The 23,839-nt window shown below is 47.1% G+C and overlaps 1 protein-coding gene across 6 annotated transcripts in view; it reads left to right on the top strand.

Moving 5' to 3' along the window:
* DCAF8 (DDB1 and CUL4 associated factor 8) overlaps positions 1-23,839 on the top strand; it is a 48,432-nt gene that overhangs the window by 19,198 nt on the left and 5,395 nt on the right. For 4 of the 6 annotated variants that reach the window (XM_042843381.2, XM_065574688.1, XM_005293770.4 and 1 more), the window contains 9 exons: positions 201-270; positions 1,898-2,574; positions 3,580-3,720; positions 5,961-6,055; positions 8,206-8,316; positions 11,660-11,732; positions 12,660-12,717; positions 13,291-13,398; positions 13,880-14,010. In XM_042843381.2, the coding sequence (XP_042699315.2) occupies positions 222-270; positions 1,898-2,574; positions 3,580-3,720; positions 5,961-6,055; positions 8,206-8,316; positions 11,660-11,732; positions 12,660-12,717; positions 13,291-13,398; positions 13,880-14,010 (1,443 nt within the window). In that variant the 5' untranslated portion in view covers positions 201-221. Of the gene's footprint in view, positions 1-200; positions 271-1,004; positions 1,157-1,897; positions 2,575-3,579; positions 3,721-5,960; positions 6,056-8,205; positions 8,317-11,659; positions 11,733-12,659; positions 12,718-13,290; positions 13,399-13,879; positions 14,011-23,839 lie in introns of all 6 variants that reach the window. The other 2 variants (XM_065574691.1, XM_065574690.1) reach the window with 1 other exon arrangement.

Consider the following 23,839-nt stretch of genomic DNA (forward strand, 5'->3'; position numbering starts at 1 on the left):
CCTGTTTGAGAAGTGGGTACTTTTTCTCAGTAGACTAGGTCAAGTCATTGTAGTTTGTTGCGAAGGAGTGCACTCTTACTAGACCGAGTCTGTATTAGAAAGCCATGGCCTTTATGAAATGGTCTCCTAGGGGATCTCTCATCTTGCTGTTCACCAATTCTCATATATATATATATTTTTTTTTAATCTCTCAATTGCAGGTTCAATTGAACGAAAACAAGATGTCGGATAAGGGGAGTAGCACTGATGGAAAAACAGATATAGCCAATGGTAAGGGTAGGGGTGAAGGCCCGTTTGAGTCGTCTGCGCTTAAGACTAGCGCTCAGTGAACACCAAGAAATTCTGGATCATTTAGTAATTTCTCTGAGCATGTTCAGCCTCTACATTTGCCGGTTGTGAACCCTTATTCAAATGAAGAGCTTTTAGTGTCAATTCTTGTACAGAGCAAATATTGGATGTGGCACCAAAATACATTTTAGTAAATGAAATGAACACGGTGACCAAACAAATTCCTCACTGAAGTGTTCCATAATGTGATGCAAGTGCTCACCAGCCCTCCATCAGCAGGGGTTTGTTTGCACAGAATATTTATTGAATAGCTTTGGTTAGTGAACACTCACAAAAATGGTAGGCTGCTTATGAGCAGCACAAGAGGCTACATTTGCCAAACAAATCACTTACCCTGTGAATTGTTCACTTAGCTCTATATAAGCCATTTAAAGTGATATGGGGGAATCAAATGTCCGATCTAAGCATCCTGCAACATGGGGAAATCCTCATTCTGTCCCTAGATCAGTGTTTTCTCTCCCATCACTTCACTAACAAAGTTGCATTAGAATAGGATCTCTGGACCAATTCCTGGTTCCACTGAAGTCCGTGACACAACTTCCATTGACTTCTGGAGACCCAGCATTAGGCCCTCTGTTCCTAATATCTGCTCCACTGTTGTCTCCTTCAAAATCCCTTGAATCGGATCATGGCTGGATCATCTTCTGGCGGAGGAGAATCGGCAGAGAAACGCTTAAAAAGCAGAACTGGCCTTCAGATAGCCTTTGTCATGAAGAAGAGGAGTATGTCTGTGTAAGCAGGATTGTTGCCTAATACTGTAGAGAACTCCCCGAAGCATGGCAAAGCTAGCTGTTGATTCAAATGCCAGGTAACGTCCTACATCTGCCTAGACCCTGCTCCTCTGTACGTGGGAGTAGAGATTTGTTAAAGCTCTTGTGCAAGGTATTGCAACGTGGGGCAGATTTTGTTTGTTGCTAAATGAGTGGAGGTTACAGAATCCTGAGCTTGTTTATAGCAGTCTGTGATCCTGTTAATAAATGTGAGAGGAAGGGGGTTAATGGTATGCTCCAGGGGGAGATGGGAAGAGACAAAGACGGGGGGGGGGGGGGGGGGGAGAATACAAGACTTGGTTGGGAAAGGAAAGAAAATAATGGGAGGCACGTTGTGATCCCTGAATGAAGCTGCGATTAAAAATGTAAAACATGGGAGTGAAACAATTGGCCACAGGGTTGTTCCTGAGCTACTGTTGCCCAGAGGAGATGTCCCGACATCAGGTGTGAAATACAGAGATTTCCTAGACTAGAACCGTAGCTTGGAAAGTTCCATCTTTCAGGGAGCTAGCTGGAGTTCCATGCAGCGTAAATGGTTCTGGGACTGTGGACCAGACCGTAACCCCACGTCTTGGTCACTCTGTGTATGCGCTGGCGATCCCATGGCCCTTTGTAAGAGTAGGGATTTGACTGGAATTTTTCCCCCTTCTGTTGTGCTGGGCTCCACCCTGGAAGTGGCTGCATTTCAATGGTGCTTTTGGGTACATGATAATCCTTTGGTGCTATAGAGATGTGAAGTTATTTACCCTAGAATCAATCCCATGGTCTCTCCTGTGCAGGGAGCTTATCCAGCAGCCCTGAAGAAATGTCTGGAGCAGAGGAGGGGCGAGAGACCTCCTCAGGCATCGAAGTAGAGGCCTCGGACCTCAGCCTGAGCCTCACTGGGGATGACGTAGGGCCCAATCGCACCAGCACAGAGAGCCGGGACACGGACACGGAGAGCTCGGGAGAGGAAAAGGACTCAGACAGCATGGATGACACGGGCCACTACTCGATCAATGAGGAGAACCGGGCCCACGACCGGTCCCACTCAGACGAGGAGGAGGAAGAGGAGGAGGAGGAGGAGCAGCGGTCCCGGCGACGTGCCCAGCGCAAGCGTGCCAACCACGATCAAGACTCCTCAGATGACGAGAGGGCGCTGGAGGACTGGGTGTCCTCAGAGACGACTGCTCTTCCTCGGCCCCGCTGGCAGGCTGTGCGTGCCCTCCGGGAGAGGGAGCTGGGCTCCAGCTCACGCTTTGTCTACGAGGCCTGCGGGGCCAGGGTCTTTGTGCAACGTTTCCACCTCCAGCACGGCCTCGAGGGGCACGGCGGCTGTGTCAATACCTTGCACTTTAACCAGCGTGGCACGTGGCTGGCCAGCGGCAGCGACGACCTTAAGGTGGTGGTTTGGGACTGGGTCAGGAGGCAGCCGGTGCTGGAGTTTGAGAGCGGCCACAAGAGCAACGTCTTCCAGGTGAGAGGGGGTGGGGCTGAGTGTGTCTGGAGAAGGGGGTGGCTGAAGGGGCTGGTAGGGGCATCTCCCACTCCGCTCAGAAAGATGCCAAGAGCTGAGTTATTCTGCTACGTTTGTAAAGGGGTGAAAGTAACTGAACGTGTGTGTGCTGGGAGAGCAGGTGTCTTGGTGCCAGGACTCCAGGGTCCTATTGAACCTCGCTTTCCCTGGCAAGTGGGAGAGCCGGTGCTAGCCCAACTGAGCTTCCATAGCGTCTCCAATCGGCACGGCTGTGAAGAGCCTCCCAAAGGCAAACCAAGTCTGCCAATAGCACCTTGGCGGAGTCTGCTCTGAGTTGCTGCCCAGGGGGTTCTGAGCAGCAGCAGGTACTCTAGCAGTCAGGTCTGCTGCTCCTTAGGGGAAGCTGGGAGCAGCAACGGAGGCAGGAGCTGTATGTGGAGAAGGGTCTTAGGGGAGCAGCGACCATGTTCACAGGAGGCTCTGGAGTGGCAGGGAGATCAGAGAACTCTGGCTTTCTAGCAGCCAGAGGTTGCTGTGGGGAACGGACTTCGTTTTATCTCACCTGCTCACCAGAGGCTAATAGGAAAGACCAAGTCCAGGGGCAAACCTGTGGGCATCCCAGCATCTCCACCCCTCCGTACCTGCTTGAGATGGAGGTAATGCTGGGCTTCTCAGCCAGGGCATTGCCCTGCACTGTGCAGGGCATCTCTCTGGCTAGGGTAGAATTGTTCAAACCCTGTTCGAAGTACTGTGTAGACTCCAAACCAGCCTTTTCAGTCCCCCTATCTTACACATGGAGAAACTGAGGCATAGAGCACTAGTGACCTGCTATCGGATGTGGCACTACAGCTGGGACTCGCTGTTTTTTTGCCTGTATGCTCAGTCCACAGATCCGGCGGCTGTGTTTGGGGTGGAGGGTGGTTGGGATTCCAGCCCTAAGGACTGTGGGAGGGCAGCTGTTCCCAGCCCCAGTGGAACGCAGCATCTCCTTTTGCTCTCCTCCAGGCTAAGTTCCTCCCCAACAGCGGCGACTCGACTTTAGCCATGTGCGCTCGGGATGGTCAAGTCCGGGTAGCTGAACTCTCTGCCACCCAGTGCTGCAGAAACACCAAGCGCGTGGCACAGCACAAGGGAGCCTCACATAAGGTGAGCAAACTGGCTGCTGTTTCTGTCTGGTGCCAGGGTGTAGGGACGGATAGGGCCCATAGCAGCCAGGCTTCCCGTACATTAGATGTCAAAAGGAATCGCTTATACCTGTGTGACTTTGGAACCGGCCAGTACCCTCCTCTGTCCCTTATTTTCAGTGAATATAAACCTCCGTCTAATTTAAAGCATGATTTGAAAGGCCAGTGCCTTCTCCTCCCTTGGTATGTAGGTTTCCTCTGAAGCTGATGTGTTCCTTTAACTCAGTTGCATGTCTCTGAAAAACCTGGCCTGTCCCATCTAAGGGAACGCCTGCCCAAGGAGATGGGTCTCACGTTGCACTTCGAAGGTGGTAAGATTTGGACTACCTCATTGTCCAGGGCTTTCCTCTGAAAACGCCTGGCGCTGAGGATTTCCTCCTGGGCTCTCTGTGGAGCACACTATGGCAGAGGGTCACAGTTCATTCCTTTTCACCTACTCTGGCCCCTCCTCAATGCAACTCTAGCATCTTTCTCTTTTGATGGCTCCTGCGTGCGAAGCAGATGAGTCCCTGGCGCTGGCTAGGACTCCTAGCTTTATGAGGTCAGAACAAATGCAGGAAGTACAGGTTGTCCTGGAGCCTTTCAGTTGACGTTGCCATGCGTTTACCTACATTGAATTTAATCTATGATTGCACTGCCGAGCATCCAATCCCCTGTGGAGTCCTTCTGAAGTACTTTGCAATCCTAATTAAAGAGTTGTGCCTTTTCATTGGTGGTCTCCCCTGCCAGATGCTGCCCAGTAACAATTCTCTCCTGGATTTCATGAGGCTTGTTGCTACACCACTTGTTTTTATGGTCACTGTAGCAGGAGTGTGTTTATCCGGGGGTGGGGGACTGTCAAAGTGCAGGCCGAAGGCAGCATTTGGAGTTCTGCGACCCATGAAAACTGCATATCCCAGCATGCTCTGTCTCAATCCAAGTTGGGGCGGCTCAGTCACTTGCAGGATATTGACTAATGGGCCGTGTCATCTGCACTGAAGGCAGGATGGGCTTGGTCTATAGCACAGCCACCAGGCACCTGTACATTTACCACTGGGTCCTTCCATTGGGCAAGGTGTGGAAATGTTAGAATCATAGAATATGAGGGTTGGAAGGGACCTCAGGAGGTCATCTAGTCCAACCCCCTGCTCAAAGCAGGATCAACACCAACTAAATCATCCCAGCCAGGGCTTTGTCAAGCTGGGCCTTAAACTCTAAGGAGATTCCACCACCTCCCTCAGTAACCCATTCCAGTGCTTCACCACCCTCCTAGTGAAAAAGTTGTTCCTAATATCCAACCTAAACCTCCCCCACTGCAACTTGAGACCATTGCTTCTTGTTTTCTCATCTGGTACCACTGAGAACAGCCGAGCTCCAGGCTCTCTGGAACCCTCTTTCAAGTAGTTGAAAGCAGCTATCAAATCCCCCCTCATTCTTCTCTTCTGCAGTCTAAACAATCCCAGTTCCTCAGCTTCTCCTCATAAGTCATGTGCTCCAGCCCCCCGTTGACATAGGACGGACCTCAGTGGTTCTTTAAGAAGCATTTTCATCAGATGTAAAGTGCTGATTACATTTGCACAACTGGTCACAGAGGAGCAAGCGAGTGACTGAGACCTAATCTCGGGTTGTGAACTGCTGTGGACAGCGACCGTGCTCTGTCTGTGCAGCTCCAAGCACAACCGCAATCTGGGTACTACTGAAATAGATAAATAACCCCTGGCCTCATCTTAATACAGGAGGGGCAGGCAGTGAAGGGTTTGCATTGTCTGATCACAGTCACATCGAAGTGATGTGCTAAGAATAAACCTACCCGGCATGTCTAACTGCGGCAGGAAAAGCAAACTGACCTCCTTCCGCCTGTCTTTCCTTACAGATCTAAAAAATGTGATTTAACTGCCCTAACAACCTGACCGAATCCCCCCTCAGCCGGCTCTGTCCCAGAACACACTGCAAAGTGGGTCCAAGTGGCTAATTCTGCTTTCCTTGAAGCAGGGGAAGCCGCCTCAGAGCCCATTTTCCCTCCTCCGTCTCAAGGCAGATGCACCTGTCTCAGTCCCACTGACAGATTAAAAATCATACATCAGCCTGTCCCAGGTTTTGTGGGGCTTAGTCATTGAAGTGCTTCCCGATCTCAGGTGGGAGGGAGGGTGGTATACAGGGGAAGGAGTCTTGTCCCACTTGTTGGTTAAAAAGGGAGCCAATCCCAAAGCATTTATCTTCCAGCTGGCCCTAGAGCCGGATTCTCCATGCACTTTCTTATCAGCTGGCGAAGATGCTGTGGTCTTCACCATTGACCTGAGACAAGACCGCCCTGCTTCGTAAGTATCTTTCCTTTACGCCTGCTGTTGATTGCTATGAGATCCTGGTGAATCAATGAGGTTTCGAAGCTCCTAATGGTTCCTGAGGCCTCAGATGTTCTGCTGTATGCCAGAACGTTGTCTCGGTAAAATGTGTAGTTGATCATTTTAAATTGGCCTGTGTGTTTTGCTAGCTGTCTGCTGTGCAAGGGTTTTATCAGTCTGACCTAGAGACGGGCTTACTTGACAGCAATAAAGTTGGCTAAGCAAACTGTTTACTCTGCTGTAGAGAATCTTTTAATGACTAAATCAGTGTGCACCCTTTGGACTGGATGGCTCAAGGTGTTTGTTGATGGCTGGGATAGACAGCTTTTACATGACTGGTCTGAATCCTCCCTGTTGCTTTCTGATCCATCTGGCAGATGTTTGGTGGCCCACATGACATGAATTTGGCACTCTGTCTGCATTTGTCAGCCTCATGAATTAGGCCACTGGGACTGACCTCCCTCCCCCCCCCACCCCCCCAAGGGGATCCCTCACTCTATCATGATAGCTGCAGAAGCTCAGGCTCACATTGCAGAGTCTTTGCACCTGTACTGTGGCTGCTGTCAAGGCTCAGTCCAGGGCTGAATTGCATGTGCATGCGAACAAGTGGATGTTTGTTTTCCTCAAGACATACCAATGAGATTGAGTGTGAAAGAAAGAGGCTTCTACAAGTGCGAGATACTGTTATCTAGTCTGTTTTAGTGAAGGGTCTGAAGTGCACTAATTAATCAGTGTTGCACTTGAAGCATTTAGCATGAGCCTCTTGCTACACTCTGTTGTAGTTAATTGAAAAATCATAATTGAACTAGCAGGTTGTTTCAGGTTTTAACCTCGTCTCACATGTTGAATTGTCAATTTTGACGAATTTCCAAAGTACGCAGGTTGCTTTTAAAGCAGGCTTCTAGTTTAGTAACATAGTCCTTTTCTGATGCACTGGAATCTCTTTGAAGATGATCTGATTTAAAATGAAGGGTTTCAAAGTCAACAGCATCTGAGCTGGTCTTACATAGACCGTTCTTAGTTTAACATCACACATCTAGGTTGCCTACAATTTTAAAACCATCTTCTTCATAACCAAGGTAAAGATTAAAGGGACATTTATTTATTTAAAACAAAAATCTTAGGTTTTAAACCTTTAAAACCTTCTGCCTATTACAACTGAAATAATACTAAAATGGAGCTACATGGTCAGTTTCACTTTTTGTTTTTAGTTTTCCTGAAATAGCTTCTATTCTGCTGTTTGGGTTTAACACTCCAGGGGAAGATTTGAATTGTCATCTCTTAAATATCATGAAAACGTTTCCATTCCATTCCATACTAGCTTCTACAAAACCTGAATATTGGGCGTGTACTTGTGTAGCTTTTTAAAAAAGTTTGAGTCTTATCCTTCAGGCTAGAACAGGGGTTCTCAAACTGGGGATCGGGACCCCTCAGGGGGTCGCAAGGTTATTACATGGGGGGGGTTGTGAGCTCCCAGCCTCCACCCCAAACTCCACTTTGCCTCCAGCATTTATAGTGGGGTTAAATAGATAGTAAGGAGTCCTGTGGCACCTTATAGACTAACCGATGTATAGGAGCATGAGCTTTCGTGGGTGAATAACCACTTCTTCGGATGCTGCTCTTACAGATCCAGACTAACACGGCTACCCCTTTGATACTTAAATAGATAGTGTTTTTAATTTATAAGGTGGGGTGGCACTCAGAGGCTTGCTATGTGAAAGGGGTCACCCGTACAAAAGTTTGAGAACCACTGGGCTAGAATAACCTTAGCACAAGTGTTTCTGCTGTTGGATAAAGTCTGGTGCCCTTTAGCATGCAGTAGGTTATTACCAATTGTACAGATACATCAGCCTCTGGTACAAGTAGCAAAAACACTTCAGATCCCCTCTACTAAATTCTGTTTCGAAGGAAAAAGCCAGAAAATGACTTCACTCCACTGTGTATTGACTAGGAACTGCAGCATAAAATCATAGTCATGTGCTTTCTTCAGTTTGGAACCAGAAATGACTTTTTTTTAACTCAGAGTAAGAATCTGTCTGCTGAGTGAGCTTAGAGAAATGCCTGCAGTTCCCATCTGGACACTGTTTTGCATTAACACATGGATCTTATTTTCCTCCTCTTTAAAGGAAACTGGTTGTGACAAAGGAGAAAGAAAAGAAAGTGGGTCTCTACACCATTTATGTGAATCCCTCTAATACGCACCAGTTTGCTGTGGGCGGCAGGGATCAGTTTGTCAGGTAAGTCTATCTCCAGAAGATATGAGAGAGGCAGAGTCACTGCTCCATATTGGGCTAGAGCATTTGGCTTAGGGGCATGATCGGTGCCCTGGAGAAAGCAAAGCGGCTCTGAAGACTCCTGTAACTACATCCCTTCCATAGTCTTCTAACACACTCTCTGTGGTGCTTCATGGACACTGCTTCTTCCACAGGGCATCACTGGGGCCAGGGAGGCTCAGTATTAGACTCTTTTAATATGGATGATGACATCTACACTTACATTGTCTAGGGCAGGGGTTGGCAACCTTTCAGAAGTGGTGTACCGAGTCTTCATTTATTCATTCCCATTTAAGGTTTCGTGTGCCACTAATACATTTTAATGTTTTTAGAAGGTCTCTTTCTGTAAGTCTATACCTAAAACCTTATTTACTTTACATACAACAATAGTTTAAAGTGTTTATGAAGCTTCATTTAAAATTAAATTAAAATGCAGAGCCCCCCGGACCAGTGGCCAGGACCCGGGCAGTGTGAGTGCCACTGAAAATCAGCTCGCGTGCCGCCTTCGGCACACGTGCTATAGGTTGCCTACCCCTGGTCTAGGGTTATAAACCCACCTGCTTTGGAGCATAAACCAACCTCTCCTGATGGGTTGAAAGCAAGCTGCCATTACAGGCTGGTTCTTCTATTATTAGTCTGCTGGTGCCTTCCTCGGAAGCATCTTTTTCTAGTCGCTCACCGACAAGATGCTGGACTAGGAGGATCACTGTGATTAGGTCTGGCAGTTCCTATGTTCTTACACTCAAGTACTTCGAATCTGCTGTATTTAAAACACGAGTTCCACGAGTTCCTTTCTGTATGACTGTTACTCCCTTCATCTAAATCTCTCCAAGACCTTTCACTGCACGAGAGCACAAATCCACCCGTCTCAGCTCAGAACTCGCATTCACTTCAGTGTGCAACTTTGGTGTCACATTTGAAGCTGCCTATTTACGTGCAGCCTCACCCTAAGAGCGTCAGGACAGCTACACTGGGTCAGACCAATGGTCCATTGGCCCGGAATCCCATCTTCTGACAGTGGCCGGTGCCAGATGTTTCAGAGGAAGTCAACAGAACAGGACATTTTACCGAGTGATCCATATCCCATTGTTCAGTCCCAGCTTCTAGCTGTCAGAGGTTTAGGGACACTCAGAGCATGGGACTGCATCCCTGACCATCTTGGCTAATAACCCTCGGTGGACCTATCCCCATGAACTTACCTGATCCTTTTTTGAACCAAGTTATACTTTTGGCCTTCACCTCATCCCCCTGGCAACAAGTTCCACAGGTTGACTGTGCATTGTGTGAACTACTTCCTTTTGTTTTAAATCTTCTGTCCATTTCATTGGGTGATCTCTCCTTCATGTGTTATGTGAAGGAGTAAATAACATTTCCTTATTAAATTTCTCCACACCATTCATGATTGTATAGACCTCTATCCTATTCCCCCTTCAGTTGTCTCTTTTCTTTTCAATCTCTCCTTGTATGGAAGCTGTTCCATACTCATAATTTTTGTTGCCCTTCTCTGTACTTTTTCCTATTCTAATGTATCTTTTTTGAGATGGGGCAACTAGAACTGCACACAGTACTCAAGGTGTGGGCGTACCATGGAGTTATGTAGTGGCATATTTTCTCTTATCTCTCCCTTTCCTACTCGTTCCTAACATTGTTAGCTTTTTTTTTTTTTTTTTTTTGTCTGCTGCTGCACATTGAGCAGATGTTTTCAGAGAACGATCTGCAATGACTCCAAGATCTTGCATGGTAACAGCTAATTTAGAGCCCATCTTTTTGTATGCAGAGCTGGGATTGTTTTCTAATGTGCATTGCTTTCATCAACAAAGTTGATTTTAATTTGCCATTTTGTTGTCCAGTCTCCCAGTTTTGGGAGATCCCTTTGTAACGCCTCGCAGTCTGCTTTGGACTTATTTTGAGTAATTTTATATCAACTGCAAACTTCGCCACCTCTGCCCCTTTTTCTAGATCATTTATGAATGTCTTGAACTGCACTGGTCCAGTACAGATCCTTGGGGGACCCTACTATTTATCTCTCTCCACTGTGAAAATTGACCATTTCTTCCTACCCTTTTGTTTGATATCTTTTACCTAGTTACTGATTCATGAGAGGACCTTCCCTCTTATCCCGTGACAGCTTACTTTACTTAAGAGCCTTTGGTGAGGGACCTTGTCAAAGACTTTCTGATAGTCCAAGTACACTGTATCTACCGGATCACCCTTATTCAAGTTTGTTGACCCCTCAAAGAATTCTAACAGATTGGTGAGGCATGATTTCCCTTTACAAAAGCTGTGTTGACTCTTCCCCCAACAAATCGTGTTCATGCGTGTCTGATTCTGTTCTTCATATAGTTTCAATCAGATTGCCTGGTACTGAAGTTAGGCTTACCAGTCTGTGATTGCCAGGATCACCTCTGGAGTTTTTTTTTAAAAAAATCAGCATCACATTAGCTATCCTCCAGTCATCTGGTACAGAGGCTGATGTAAATGACAGGTTACAAACCACAGTTCTACATTTTCATAGGAGTTCCTTCAGAACTCTTGTGCGATACCAGCTGGCCCTGGTAATTTTGTGGTGTTTAATTTATTAGTGGTTGGTTGTATACAATTATGCGCAGCCTCATCCTGTCCTCCACAGGCTCCCCACTCCTGCTTGCCCCAGACTTACTCCTCAACCCAAGGGCTTTTCCTGCTGAATTCCCTTCGTCTGCTCAGCTAGCACTAGCCACCTCTGTCCCCCTTTTCGGGGTAAGAGCCTTTTCCCTTTGCTCCAACTGGCAGGAGATACAATCTTGTCTCTTGCCACATGGTGTCTCCGAGTCGTATCAAATCTCAGCTGAAAACCTGTTTTCTCCCTTGCCTATCTGCTGTTTATCTAAAACTCTCTGGGGTGTAGTAGGTACAAATGTAACTGCTCCAGCATGATGGATGTAGACAGTAAGCTGTAGGTGTTGCATTCTGTCAGATGAGACTCAGGTCTAAGGCCCCAACCTCTCATTGTCATTAAAGATCACGTGGCTCTACTCAAGAGCTATTGTGTCAGCCTTTGTCATGGCCAAATCCCAGTTCTGATCCTTGCATTTTATCTACATTCCCTCTAGAGTTTGTTTGACTGCAGTCTTAAACAGATGCCACATTCCATCTCGGAGATGGTGCATTTAATCGAGGGTGAAGTGACTTAGATGCATCTAATCTGCATAGTTAGAAGCTGTAGGGCACTTGAAAACTCATTTGCAGAAAAGCACTTAATTCGTGCAAGAGCTTTACGTGTGTTTGAATTTGGCATTAATCTTACCGGCTTTCTGTCTTCATCTAGGATTTATGATCAGCGGAAAATAGATGAAAATGAAAACAATGGCGTGCTTAAGAAGTTCTGCCCTCACCACCTGGTAGGAAGCTGCTTTCATGATGTATTGAAATTCCTTCCCCCAGCTTACGGGGGTGAGGATTAGAGGGTTATTCCTCAACCAGGGCCTGCAGTATCCCGTACACCCTATACGCTGCAGGCGTGGCCTGGGAAGGTGCGTGCTTATGGGTGGGTCAGTAGAGGGTATGTACTGTTAGGTGGCTAACTCTTCATTGCCTTGTCCTTGTGGGTTTGCCAGGTTTGGGGTGAGTGAGCGTGTAGCAGCCCTAATTGCTTTACAGCAAAGCAGTTTGCTCATACTGGTCTCCTAGGTTTTTAATGATTGGGGGGTTTGGAGGGGGCTGCACATCTGTGCATGAACTAGCTGTGCATGAACCCATCTCCATAGGAGAAAAGTAATAGAGAAACATAGCTCCGATGGAGAAGGTATTGTGTGCCCAGCCCTTATCAATCAAGCTTGCACGTTCCCAGCCTCAACCAATCAGGTTTGCGTCCACAGCACATAACCATTCAGTTATGTGAAGAGCAGCAGAAAAGGGCCTCTAAGGCCAACACTTAAATCTATGAAGTGTTGTTCCAGATCTACTCAGGATCCACTGTACTGTAGAGTCTGGTGGGGAAAAGTAGGGTTGCCAAGAAAAAATTACACCCAGAGCCCAATTTCAGAGACCTCCTATCTAAAAATTATGGAGCAAAACCCAACAACTGCATGGCGTGTTTCACCCTTCGAATGTTCTAACGCTGTGTGAAATCTTACAAAGATGGGCTGCCTAGAGCTGGAGAGGAACAGGCCCCGTTTTGAAGTCTGTTGTAGAACACAGCCAATTGCTGTCAGGCACCACCGTAATAGAGGATGGTCAGTGTAACTGCATCCCTGAATTAGCATTTGGGAGCCTCTGAGCAAAGGAAGTCTGACTAGAGCTGTCTGGTCCTTCTCCCTTGCTTTTAGGTAAACAGCGAGTCCAAAGCTAACATCACCTGTCTCGTGTACAGCCATGATGGCTCAGGTATGTAAAGCACTATGTCTTTAGGGCCAGTCCTGCAGCCACCTCCCTCTGCTCCTGTGGAGTCCGGGTCCTGCTCATTAAGGTGCTGAGCAGTGAGAATACCATGTCCCTGAGTTGAAGCCTTCCTGTTTGGACTTCTTGGGTGTGTGTAGCAGTGTCATAAAGGAACAAGTGTTGGAAGGGGAGAAACATCCACAGACATCTGCTACGGGGGGGGGGGGGGGGGGCACACTGTATACTAGTGACTGCAGTAAGCGCCTGGGATCTAGGTTCTGTGTGCAGCTGAGTCAGATTCTTTGTGCTCCAGGATGAGTCACTTAACTCTGCCTCATCCCTGAATGTAAAATGGGAAGGACACCTGCCTACCTTCTTTACAAGGCTCTGAGATCAGCCCTGGCTCTTGGGCTGTAGTGGAGTCTGCTTTAGGGGGGGGCTCCTGGGAGGTGTGCTGGCATAAGCTGCTGTATGGCTTGCCCATCCTAGCCTCTGTTTCAGGGCAGAGACTGTCTAGCATGTTAGAATCCGCAGGCAGACGCTAATGATCCTGTGTGCACGTCTCTTCTTCTGTGGCAGACCTCTTGGCCAGCTACAATGACGAAGACATCTATCTCTTCAACTCTTCTCACAGCGACGGGGCAGAGTACGTCAAGAGATACAAGGGACATCGCAATAATGCCACAGGTAAGAATAAGCCATTAATAGGCACCTGTCTCCTTCCTCCCTGATATTGTTCACTAACGAGCATGCACAAACCCCTTGGCCTCTTAAGTGGCAGGGATGCTTCTGCCATCAAAAACCTCGGAGGCTTTTAAACTGAGATCTTTCATGATCGCTAACTCTGCCATCTCCACTCTGAAGAGGTTTGGTGGATAGTGCGGTTTTGAACTGGGGGGCATCAGTAGAGCTGTGTGGAGGATACAATCAGTGCCTGTTACTGCCTCGTTCTTAGTCCCTTATTTCACAAGCACCAAATTCACATGTTAAAATCAACTCTTGGGCTTTACAGCGTGAGCCATTGTGTGTAGAGGGATGAACAGATCCATGCTGGTAACCTTGGAAACTTGTTGTCAGCCAGGCATAAAGTAAACAAATGTCACAGGGAGAGCTGCGTGGACTTCGGAGCTGTCCTTGAGCTCTCTGCTTGAAATCTCTCTCCTTTCAGTGAAGGGTGTTAATTTCTATGGCCCGAAGAGCGAGTTCGTGGTGAGTGGCAGTGACTGTGGACACATCTTCCTGTGGGAGAAGTCATCCTGCCAGATTGTGCAGTTCATGGAGGGCGATAAAGGAGGAGTGGTGAGTGCCCTCTTCTGTTGTACGTGCCAGACTCCACAGCCGTGCTGCGAAGCCATCTCTTGTCCACAATCCTTTGGGCTCCCACCGCATTCGATAGCGAGCTGGGAGTTGTGACTCATGGATTCTCTTCTTAGTGGTGAGGGCAGAATGGGAATTGGGAGATCTGGGTTTTATAGCTAATTCTGCCACTGATGTACAAGGCACTCCCATGGGTCTGCAATGGGGTATTTGTCCACTTTTGTGAAGCACTCTGAGATCTTGGTAGAAATGCCAATTTTAACAGTACATGCAGCTTCTTGACCCTCTGCATAAGAATGGCCATATTGGGTAGACTAATGGTCCATCTAGCCCCATATCCGACAGAGGCCAATGCCAGGTGTCCCAGAGGGAATGAACAGAACAGGGAATCAAGTGATCCATCCCCCGTCGGCCATTCCCAGCACTGGCAGTCTGAGGCTAGGGACACTCAAAGCATGGGGTTGTGTCCCTGACCATCTTGGCTAATCACTAGTGATGGACTTTGTGAGAGAGAAAGACTTCCTTTAAAAAGTGGAAGTCAAATCCTAGTGAGGCAAATAGAAAGGAGCATAAACACTGCCAAACTAAGTGCAAGAATGTAATAAGAAAAGCCAAAGAGGAGTTTGAAGAACAGCTAGCCAAAAACGCCAAAGGTGGTAATAAAATGTTTAAGTACATCAGAAGCAGGAAACCTGCTAAACAACCAGTGGGGTCCCTTGATGATTGAGATACAAAAGGAGCGCTTAAAGACGATAAAGTCATTGCGGAGAAACTAAATGGATTCTTTGCTTCAGTCTTCACGGCTGAGGATATTAGGGAGATTCCCAAACCTGAGCCGGCTTTTGTAGGTGACAAATCTGAGGAACTGTCACAGATTGAAGTGTCACGAGAGGAGGTTTTGGAATTAATTGATAAACTTAACATTAACAAGTCACCGGGACCAGATGGCATTCACCCAAGAGTTCTGAAAGAACTCAAATGTGAAGTTGCGGAACTATTAACTAAGATTTGTAACCTGTCCTTTAAATCGACTTCTGTACCCAATGACTGGAAGTTAGCTAATGTAACGCCAATATTTAAAAAGGGCTCTAGAGGTGATCCCGGCAATTACAGATCAGTAAGTCTAACGTCGGTACCGGGCAAATTAGTCGAAACAATAGTTAAGAATAAAATTGTCAGACACATAGAAAAACATAAACTGTTGAGCAATAGTCAACATGGTTTCTGTAAAGGGAAATCGTGTCTTACTAATCTATTAGAGTTCTTTGAAGGGGTCAACAAACATGTGGACAAGGGGGATCCAGTGGACATAGTGTACTTAGATTTCCAGAAAGCCTTTGACAAAGTCCCTCACCAAAGGCTCTTATGTAAATTACGCTGTCATGGGATAAAAGGGAAGGTCCTTTCATGGATTGAGAACTGGTTAAAAGACAGGGAACAAAGGGTAGGAATAAATGGTAAATTCTCAAAATGGAGAGGGGTAACTAGTGGTGTTCCCCAAGGGTCAGTCCTCGGACTGATCCTATTCAACTTATTCATTAAATGATCTGGAGAAAGGGGTAAACAGTGAGGTGGCAAAGTTTGCAGAGATACTAAACTGCTCAAGATAGTTAAGAACAAAGCAGACTATGAAGAACTTCAAAAAGATCTCACAAAACTAAGTGGTGGGGCAACAAAATGGCAAATGAAATTTAATGTGGATAAATGTAAAGTAATGCGCATTGGAAAAAATAACCCTAACTATACATACAATACGATGGGGGCTAATTTAGCTACAAGAAGTCAGGAAAAAGATCTTGGAGTCATCGTGGATAGTTCTCTGAAGATGTCCACGCAGTGTGCAGAGGTGGTCAAAAAAGCAAATAGGATGTTAGGAATCATTAAAAAGGGGATAGAGAATAAGACTGAATATATTATTGCCCTTATATAAATCGATGGTACGCCCACATCTCGAATACTGCATACAGATGTGGTCTCCTCATCTCAAAGACATACTGGCACTAGAAAAGGTTCAGAAAAGGGCAACTAAAATGATTAGGGGTTTGGAACAGGTCCCCTATGAGGAGAGATTTAAAGAGGCTAGGACTCTTCCTCTTGGAAAAGAGGAGACTGAGGGGGGATATGATAGAGGTATATAAAATCATGAGTGATGTGGAGAAAGTGGATAAGGAAAAGTTATTTGCTTATTCCCATAATACAAAAACTAGGGGTCACCAAATAAAATTAATAGGCAGCAGGTTTAAAACAAATACAAGGAAGTTCTTCTTCACGCAGCGCACAGTCAACTTGTGGAACTCCTTACCTGAGGAGGTTGTGAAGGCTAGGCCTATAACAGAGTTTAAAAGAGAACTGGATAAATTCATGGTGGTTAAGTCTATTAATGGCTATTAGCAAGGATGGGTAAGGAATGGTGTCCCTAGCCTCTGTCTGTCAGAGTGTGGAGATGGATGGCAGGAGAGAGATCACTTAATCCTTGCCTGTTTGGTCACTCCCTCTGGGGCAACTGGCATTGGCCACTGTTGGTAGACAGGATACTGGGCTAGATGGCCCTTTGGTCTGACCCGGTACGGCCGTTCTTATGTTTCTATAACTCCATGAACTTGCTTAATGATTTTTTGAACCCAGTTATAGGCTTGGCCTTCACAACATCCCCTGGTAACAAATTCCACAGCTTGATTGTACGTTGTGTGAAGTACATCCTTAAGTTTGTTTTTCAACCTGCTGCCTGTTCATTTCATTTGGTGACCCTTGGTTCTTGTGTTACGTGAAGGAATAAATAACACTTACTTTCTTCACACCATTCACGATTTTCTAGCCCTCAATCCTCTCCCCCCTTAGTCGTCTTTTTTCCAGGCTGAACAGTCCCATTCTTTTTAATCTTCCCTCATATGGAAGCTGTTTCATACTGTTAATCGCTTTTGTTGCCCTTCTAATCGCCCTTTCTCTTGCTAGAGTCCTGTGAGTCATTGAGTAGCATTCCCTTCCCCCAGGCCATGTCGTGCATAGCATCTGACAGAAGCTCTCCCAAGAGTCCATGAGCACTGCTTCTGAACTGACATTACATTGTGGCATGATGCATTAGAGCAGCTAGGTAGGGAAAAGACTCATTCTCTTCCTATGTTCCTGATAAAGGCCAAATCAAGTACTCTTGAGTTGATCATGGTGGCAGTGTCCAGAAATCATCTGAAGCTTGTAAATCACTGGTATAGTATGATTTAAAGCAGGGGTAGGTAAACTATGGCCCGGGGGCCGCATCCGGCCCTCCAGAAGTTTTAATCTGGCCCTCGAGCTTCCACCACATGCTTGACATAGCCCGGAATGCTGACTCTTAGAATAGTGTGTTATTCACCTACCTTTCCTCCCATACTCCAAACAAAATCTTATCCCCACATGCAAGAGCAAGGCCTCACCTCCTATTGTACACGCCTCCACAGCTAGGTTTTCATCACTTGACACTTTCCCTCTGTGGATCTTAAAGTGCTTCAGAAAGTAGCAGAAGTATCATTGTCCCCATTTTACAGACAGGGAAACTAGTGTCCAGAGAGGAAGTAACTTACTTAAGTTCACACAGCAAGTCAGAGAGCTGGGACTAGAACCTGGGTCTTTTGACTCCCAGTCCATTGCCCTCTTGACTAGACTCCCTTGCCACAGCCTGTGAAGTCAATTGCCATCAATATTATTTCCTGCACAAGCTTCCTGTCTTGCAGGATGTATTTCAGCTATCTCGTTGGTGTTGGCAACCCAAAGACAGCTGTGCTGGGCTTGTGCATGGGCTTGGTGAGAGATAATGTTAATGCAGTAAAGTGGAGTGACATGCCACCGCCTCAATGGGGGAAAGTCAGAAATATTTAAAAGTTGCGTAACCGATAGTAATCAAGGTAACTACAGTTAGAGAGACTTACCTGGGCAGTGTCGCCAACCAGGAGTATGAGACATTTATCAGAAGTAACTTTCTCAAATGCTATCTCCGCCCTATTGCCCAATAGCCAACCTGCGCAGCTCTGCCTAAAACCCATGAAACTCATCTGTCAGTGGGTTCTGTTTCAGAGGCAGGTTAGTAAAGCTGCATTTACAGCTACATTATTATTTATCCTGTGGTTTAATCATGGGTCACTGGGAACCACTCAAGAAAACATGGCATTTTCAGAGCAAAATTGTTCCAGGGAGCGTTGGAATCCTGGCTGTACCTCACCACCGGCAACAAACATTCTCCATCTGGCCATGCAATTGCCAACAGTGGCGTCAATGAGTAAGGCAGCAGCAGCTAGGAACAAGTTCCTGTTCCCTGGGCCTAGCAAATTGCTGTGATTGCAGATAAACATTGTGCCCTGTTGGGCTCAGTCATTCAGTCCCAGCTCACAATACAAGTTTATTAGCATGTTGTCGCTGTGACTCGGAGCCGAGGTAGGAAGGGGCCATAACTGTTCCGGTAGAGGACTGGGCCTGAGCAATCTGGGACTTGGGGCTGATACCAGCCTTTGGCGCTCAAACTGTGCATTGCCACACAATGCCAGATGCCCTAGCTATGGAGGAGTCTGTAGTCAACACGCAGGCTCGTTCCTGGCTGGGTCGCCACTACTGCATTCCTTCCATTTGTGATTCTCCTGAGCATGATGCAGCTTCTGCTGATGGTTAAGGAAACCAGGGGTTCCTACTGGGGACTTTAGGTCTATTTTGCTGCATTGTACATGCAGGGAGTGGGTTGGTCGTGGTACTTGAACAGGAATGGCAACAAGGGCCAGTTAGTGCCAGTCTTAGCAGTGAAGCTTAGCCTAGGAGGAGAAGGTCCCTCCAGGTCACTTTCCGGGAGCTTTCAATCTAGCACCGTTCATCAGCACTTAATTATAGAGGTCTGAGCAAGCAGAGCACAGCGGATTCTGTGGGTTCTGTGTTTTGAACAGAGCCCCAGAATTCTTTCCCAGAGCACCTCTAGCAACACCATGTTGTTTCTAGCAGCAAGGGTGACAGTGCACCCGCCCCTGCCCACAGCCCTGCAAAAAACAAACCCCAAAACCTACATGACCATGGTTGGAAGCTCCTGTGACTTTTTTTTTTATTGGTCTATCCATGTTGAGCCTTAATCTGCTCGTGCTAGGAGCTCTGAACTATTTGCTCCAATGTTGAACCAACTCTATTTATAAATGGTCTTTCCTCTGCTACCAGTTAGCACTGTCTTGGCCAGCAAATCTCTCTGAGCTCCTGCCCAGTTGGGGGCTTGTCAGTGTTTGTTCACCAGCAGGGCAGCAAGTCCTGAGAACCTCTAATCCTCGGTGGAAGCGGCAGCTTTGAGGCTGTAAATTACAAGGGATCTTTCACCTTCTCTCCGTGTTGCTTTGCCTGCCCCTAACTTTACTGCAGACAGAGCACCGGCCTAATTTATCCTAGGTTGTTGGGAATGGTCTTCGCTGCTAGACTGCTGGTGTGAGACCCACATAGTAATACTCTGCAGTTGTATAGCATCTTCTCACCAAGGATCTCTAACAGAGCTGGGCAGCCCTCTATTACCTCCTGTCTTACAAATATGGAGACTCTCCCTCAACCCTTCGCTGCTATAGATGGTGTTGCCCCATGGATATCGATTTCTCTCTAGGTCCTTACAGTGGTCTGTCTGGATATTCCATTTAAGGCCATCTCTGGCACTCTTATTGTGCCATCAGAACAGTTGGTGCCATGTGATTGCACGTCTTTTTAGTGGCATTCCTTGGTAAACACGCTTTGGAATTCGTTGACCTGCCATTCTAATACATCCATACCAAGAAAACCATGGAAACCGAACCAGTGCTGATGAAGATGTTTTCTGTGTTTGGCTTTAAATATCCTCACTTCTGATCTCGTCCTGCCATTTAATATGGAGCAGCTTGCACAGACGACAAGAATTGAAAATATCAGCCTGGTGTTCTTCAGCCTTCCTCAGCACACGTTTCATTTCCATACAGTTAAGTTGATACAACCATGGTTCTGTAGAGTCACAGCTTCCTGGCAAGTTAGGTGTACATCGTCCCTACAGAGGCCTCTGGAAGGCCCAAAATATGGCAGCAGCTGCTGCTGTACAAGTGTCACATCATTCCACCATCCTCCAACACTGCCAACGTATCTGAGAGTTGCCATGGACTACAGAGCTGGTTGGAAACTGGAGCTTGATGGTAATAGCCAAGGACCTCCTCTTATCTGGATTAATAATCCAAGTAATGCACACTGCTTCTTGCCCAGCCAGATCAGCCATCAGCTACAGTGATCCACCAGACTGCACTAACTGGACTATGTCATCCGTGTATTCAAGACCTTGATGTCCAGTGGTGTTCAGCAGTCAGTGCTACCAATAGTTGCCTCCTCAAGCTTATCCATCAGCCAATCAATGCTGATATTGAACAAGAATGGTTTCAGAGCCCAGCCTTGCGAACTCCCATGGAGATGCATAGCATAGTTTCCTATCTGCCATTGACTCAAACACAGCTTTCTGTTCCATTATAGAGCTCTTCTGTTAATGGCTCTGTCTTCCCAGGGATGCCTAGACACCTCATCAGATCCCGCACGCTTGCTCGATGCAGGGAATCAGAGGCCAGATGGAAGTCTCTAAAAAGTGCTGCATGTGGCTTATTAAATTGAGCCATCATCTCCGAAAGCTGCCTCAAGGTGAAGTTCTGGTTGAGAGCAGAACCACCAGTTCTGAAGCCACACTGAGCGTCCCGGCCTTTGCCACAAAGTGCATCGCTGATTCCAGACCTTAATGTGGAAGCGAAGACTTTCCGTGGGTCCGACAACAGCTTAATACCTCATTGCCCTTTTCTTTCAGTCATCGGGAATATTAGTGCAGCAGGTGGACTGGAAGAGCCTATGCAACCACAGTACAATGCCCTTGCAACTCTGGGATGATATTGCAAACACCTGTTCCCTTCCCACCCTTCAGCCTGTGGATTGTGATCCGGATCGCTCCTTGGCTGAAGGAAGGAGACCCTCCCAGAGCTTTCTGCCCCTCTTCAAACTGAAGAGGGACTGCAGGCAGCAGACAATCAAGGAGCATCTTGAAATGATCTTCCTGTCAAAGCAGCTGATTCTGAAGGCTTGGTCTGATGCTTTCATTCCAATCCTTCTGGACAAACCAGTGCCGCCACCTCCCAAAAATACCACAAATTGAATAGTGGGCGTGGCGATCGTGCCTGGTGGCAGCTCCGAAAGCAGCTCCTTTAACAAGGCAATTGCTGCCCTTCCCATGAGCCTCGGTGTCACAGCTTATCCCCCTGGCTACTTCGCTGCCCTTACCAGCTGTAGCTTCCTGGGCTGCTGTTCACCACCTCCCTTTGCCTGTGTGACACCCCCTCATCCATTCAGCAGTGTGTTCTGGTGCACTGACCCTATTAGCACCAGGAGACCGATTTCACGGCTGTGCAGTTCCACCCCAGTGCTGCTCAGGCCCCTGTGCTTTCCAGCACCACTGACCTTGCACTGCGCTGGGAGCTGCATCTGGTGGTAGCAATATGAAAGCTGAAGAGAGTGTGGTTTTTTTTTTTCCTACTGCATCCTCTCGGTGAGCCTAAAATGTGACAGCACGCCGCAGGGTGAGATGGCACAGAGATCTAGTTCTGGGGGTCTTCTTCTTCCTGCATTCTTTATTCTCCCTAAAATTCCATGGGGATCTGATCATGGCTTCTGCTGGAGCCTGGCCTAGAACTCCCATCCAGAGCCAAGAGAGATGCTATTTTGATACTGTTGAAGGGCTGGATTATAATGACAATGAAAACTGGTGCTGAGCAGATGCTGTTGGGCAACCCCTCTCCAACTGAGACCCATCTCCTCGGAAAGGCAGATTTGTAAGTAGATTACATAGTAACGGCACTAGAGAATAACAGCCATCAGACGGTGATGTCACCCAGCAACACTTCCGAACTAGGGGTTAAAAGCCCGAAAATACACACCCAACCTGCGTAGATTATGGATGCTTTGCAGTAGGTAGCACCTCTCCTCAGAACTGTGCACTTTAACATTGTCTCCCAAGATCTCTTTTGAGGTATACATTCTACCCATTTTACAGAGGGGTAAGCTCCAGCAAGTGACTTGTCCAGGGTCCCACAGTCAGTGCCAGAACCAAGACTAGAACCCAGGAATCCAGGTTCCCAGCTCCATGATTTTGTCCCTGCGCTAGGCTGCCTGCCTTGTCCTGAGAATCTTTTCAGTCTGGCCCTTTGGATGGTTAGACCTTGTGCTGAGTGAGAAGGCCTCAGGATGGTGAAGGGAATGATATCCTGTCTTCCAGGTGTTGCCTTGGGTCCCACGTCAGAGTTCCGCTGTGGTCCTTGGCAAAAGTATTTTAAATTGGCTTTCCAGGGAAGGGAGGTGACCTCGTGCCATTATATTGTGAGGTGCAATGAGAGAGGCGGGGTGCTGTAGGAGTTTTATTACCAGGAGCTGATCAGAACAGTTCACTTAGAGTGTTTGGCAGTGTCCACAAGTAGTATATTGAGCTAAAGCCAGACCTCGAGGGATAACTGAGCACTACCAAGGGGTGACTAGTCCAGCGGGTTATAGCTAAACTAGTTTCTGCGGTCAACTTTCTCAGTGCGACACACCTGCCATATTGCCTTGTATTGGCGTCCGACACTTGCTCTGCCACAGATAGGGTTTATTGGCTGGGAATCCAGCCAGCTAGCTAATGGTGCTGAGACATTGGAGCGGCAGCTAGCTGTGAGAGACAAGAGTACGTCTTGCTTTCCCTTTAGCTCCCTTGTTCATTGTTCTTCCCTCCCCCAATCATTCCTGCTCATGGGCATTCTTGGGAGTAAGTGCAAATGCAAGGGTTTGGAAAACTGATCCCTCTAGCCTTATGCTCTGGATGGCTTAGCCATCTATGTAGCTGGAACACGTTTCAGGGTTTATGGTTAATTGCCAGGCCTCTGTCTTCTGTGTCTGACTGACTGGGCCTCCAGCACGCTGTATCCCAAACAATACATTCTTTGCTCCTTGCTGGCTCTCGAAATGCACAAGAGGGGGGGAGGAAAAGCGACTTGTCAGAGCTCTCTGTGTGCTATAACCAACAATTTTCATGTGCACTAACTGAGCCGGTCACTTCAGATTCATTGCTGAGTTCACATGTCCTAAGTGTTGACCTGTGGGATGCTGGAGAAGGTACAGAAGCCATGTAGGTCAAGGCCATGCAGTTGAATCGGGTGGACGGGATGGAGGGCAAGCGCATTTCTCCTCGGTCTGCACAGGATTATTCCCTCCAAGGACTTTCTCGTGCCTTCTCTAGGCTTGTATCAAGTGTCCCAAGTGATAGACTTTCTGCCACTCCCTGTGAACACTTCTTTTCCTGACAGCAAAATGTATTCTGCCAGATACTGTGCATTGAACTGGGTATTGAAATACTCATAAAAACGTTGAATCCTGACTGTGTTTGGAACGCTCTCGGACTTATCACGGAAGCTTCATCAAAAGAGTCTGTCACTGATAAAACTGGTTTGTTGTTCATGTCAGGTGTTTTATTACCGGTAATACTAGCGCTGTAATTACAGATGCAGTAAATCATAGGAGTGATGTAAAATAAGAGGCGCTTTTCCCTATGTGTAAAGGCCTACGTCAGGTGTCTGATTTCACTGAAACACAAAACCTGTGTTTTTCAATGGGCTGACTGTGAATGCATTTCAGAGATCAGCCCTTGTAGTGAATGTGCAAGTATCCATTTCTAGTTCTTCCTGGTCAATACCCGCCCATTACTGCACTGTGAGATCTCGGGAGGTGCATTTTATTAGAACTAGCTCTTACTTGTTTGGAAAGTAGAGCCTTGGTTGTCGCGTTCACGACTGGACCATGCATAGTG

The sequence above is a fragment of the Chrysemys picta genome, chromosome 20 (assembly GCF_011386835.1).
Source record: "Chrysemys picta bellii isolate R12L10 chromosome 20, ASM1138683v2, whole genome shotgun sequence".
NCBI classification, from domain to species: domain Eukaryota; kingdom Metazoa; phylum Chordata; order Testudines; family Emydidae; genus Chrysemys; species Chrysemys picta.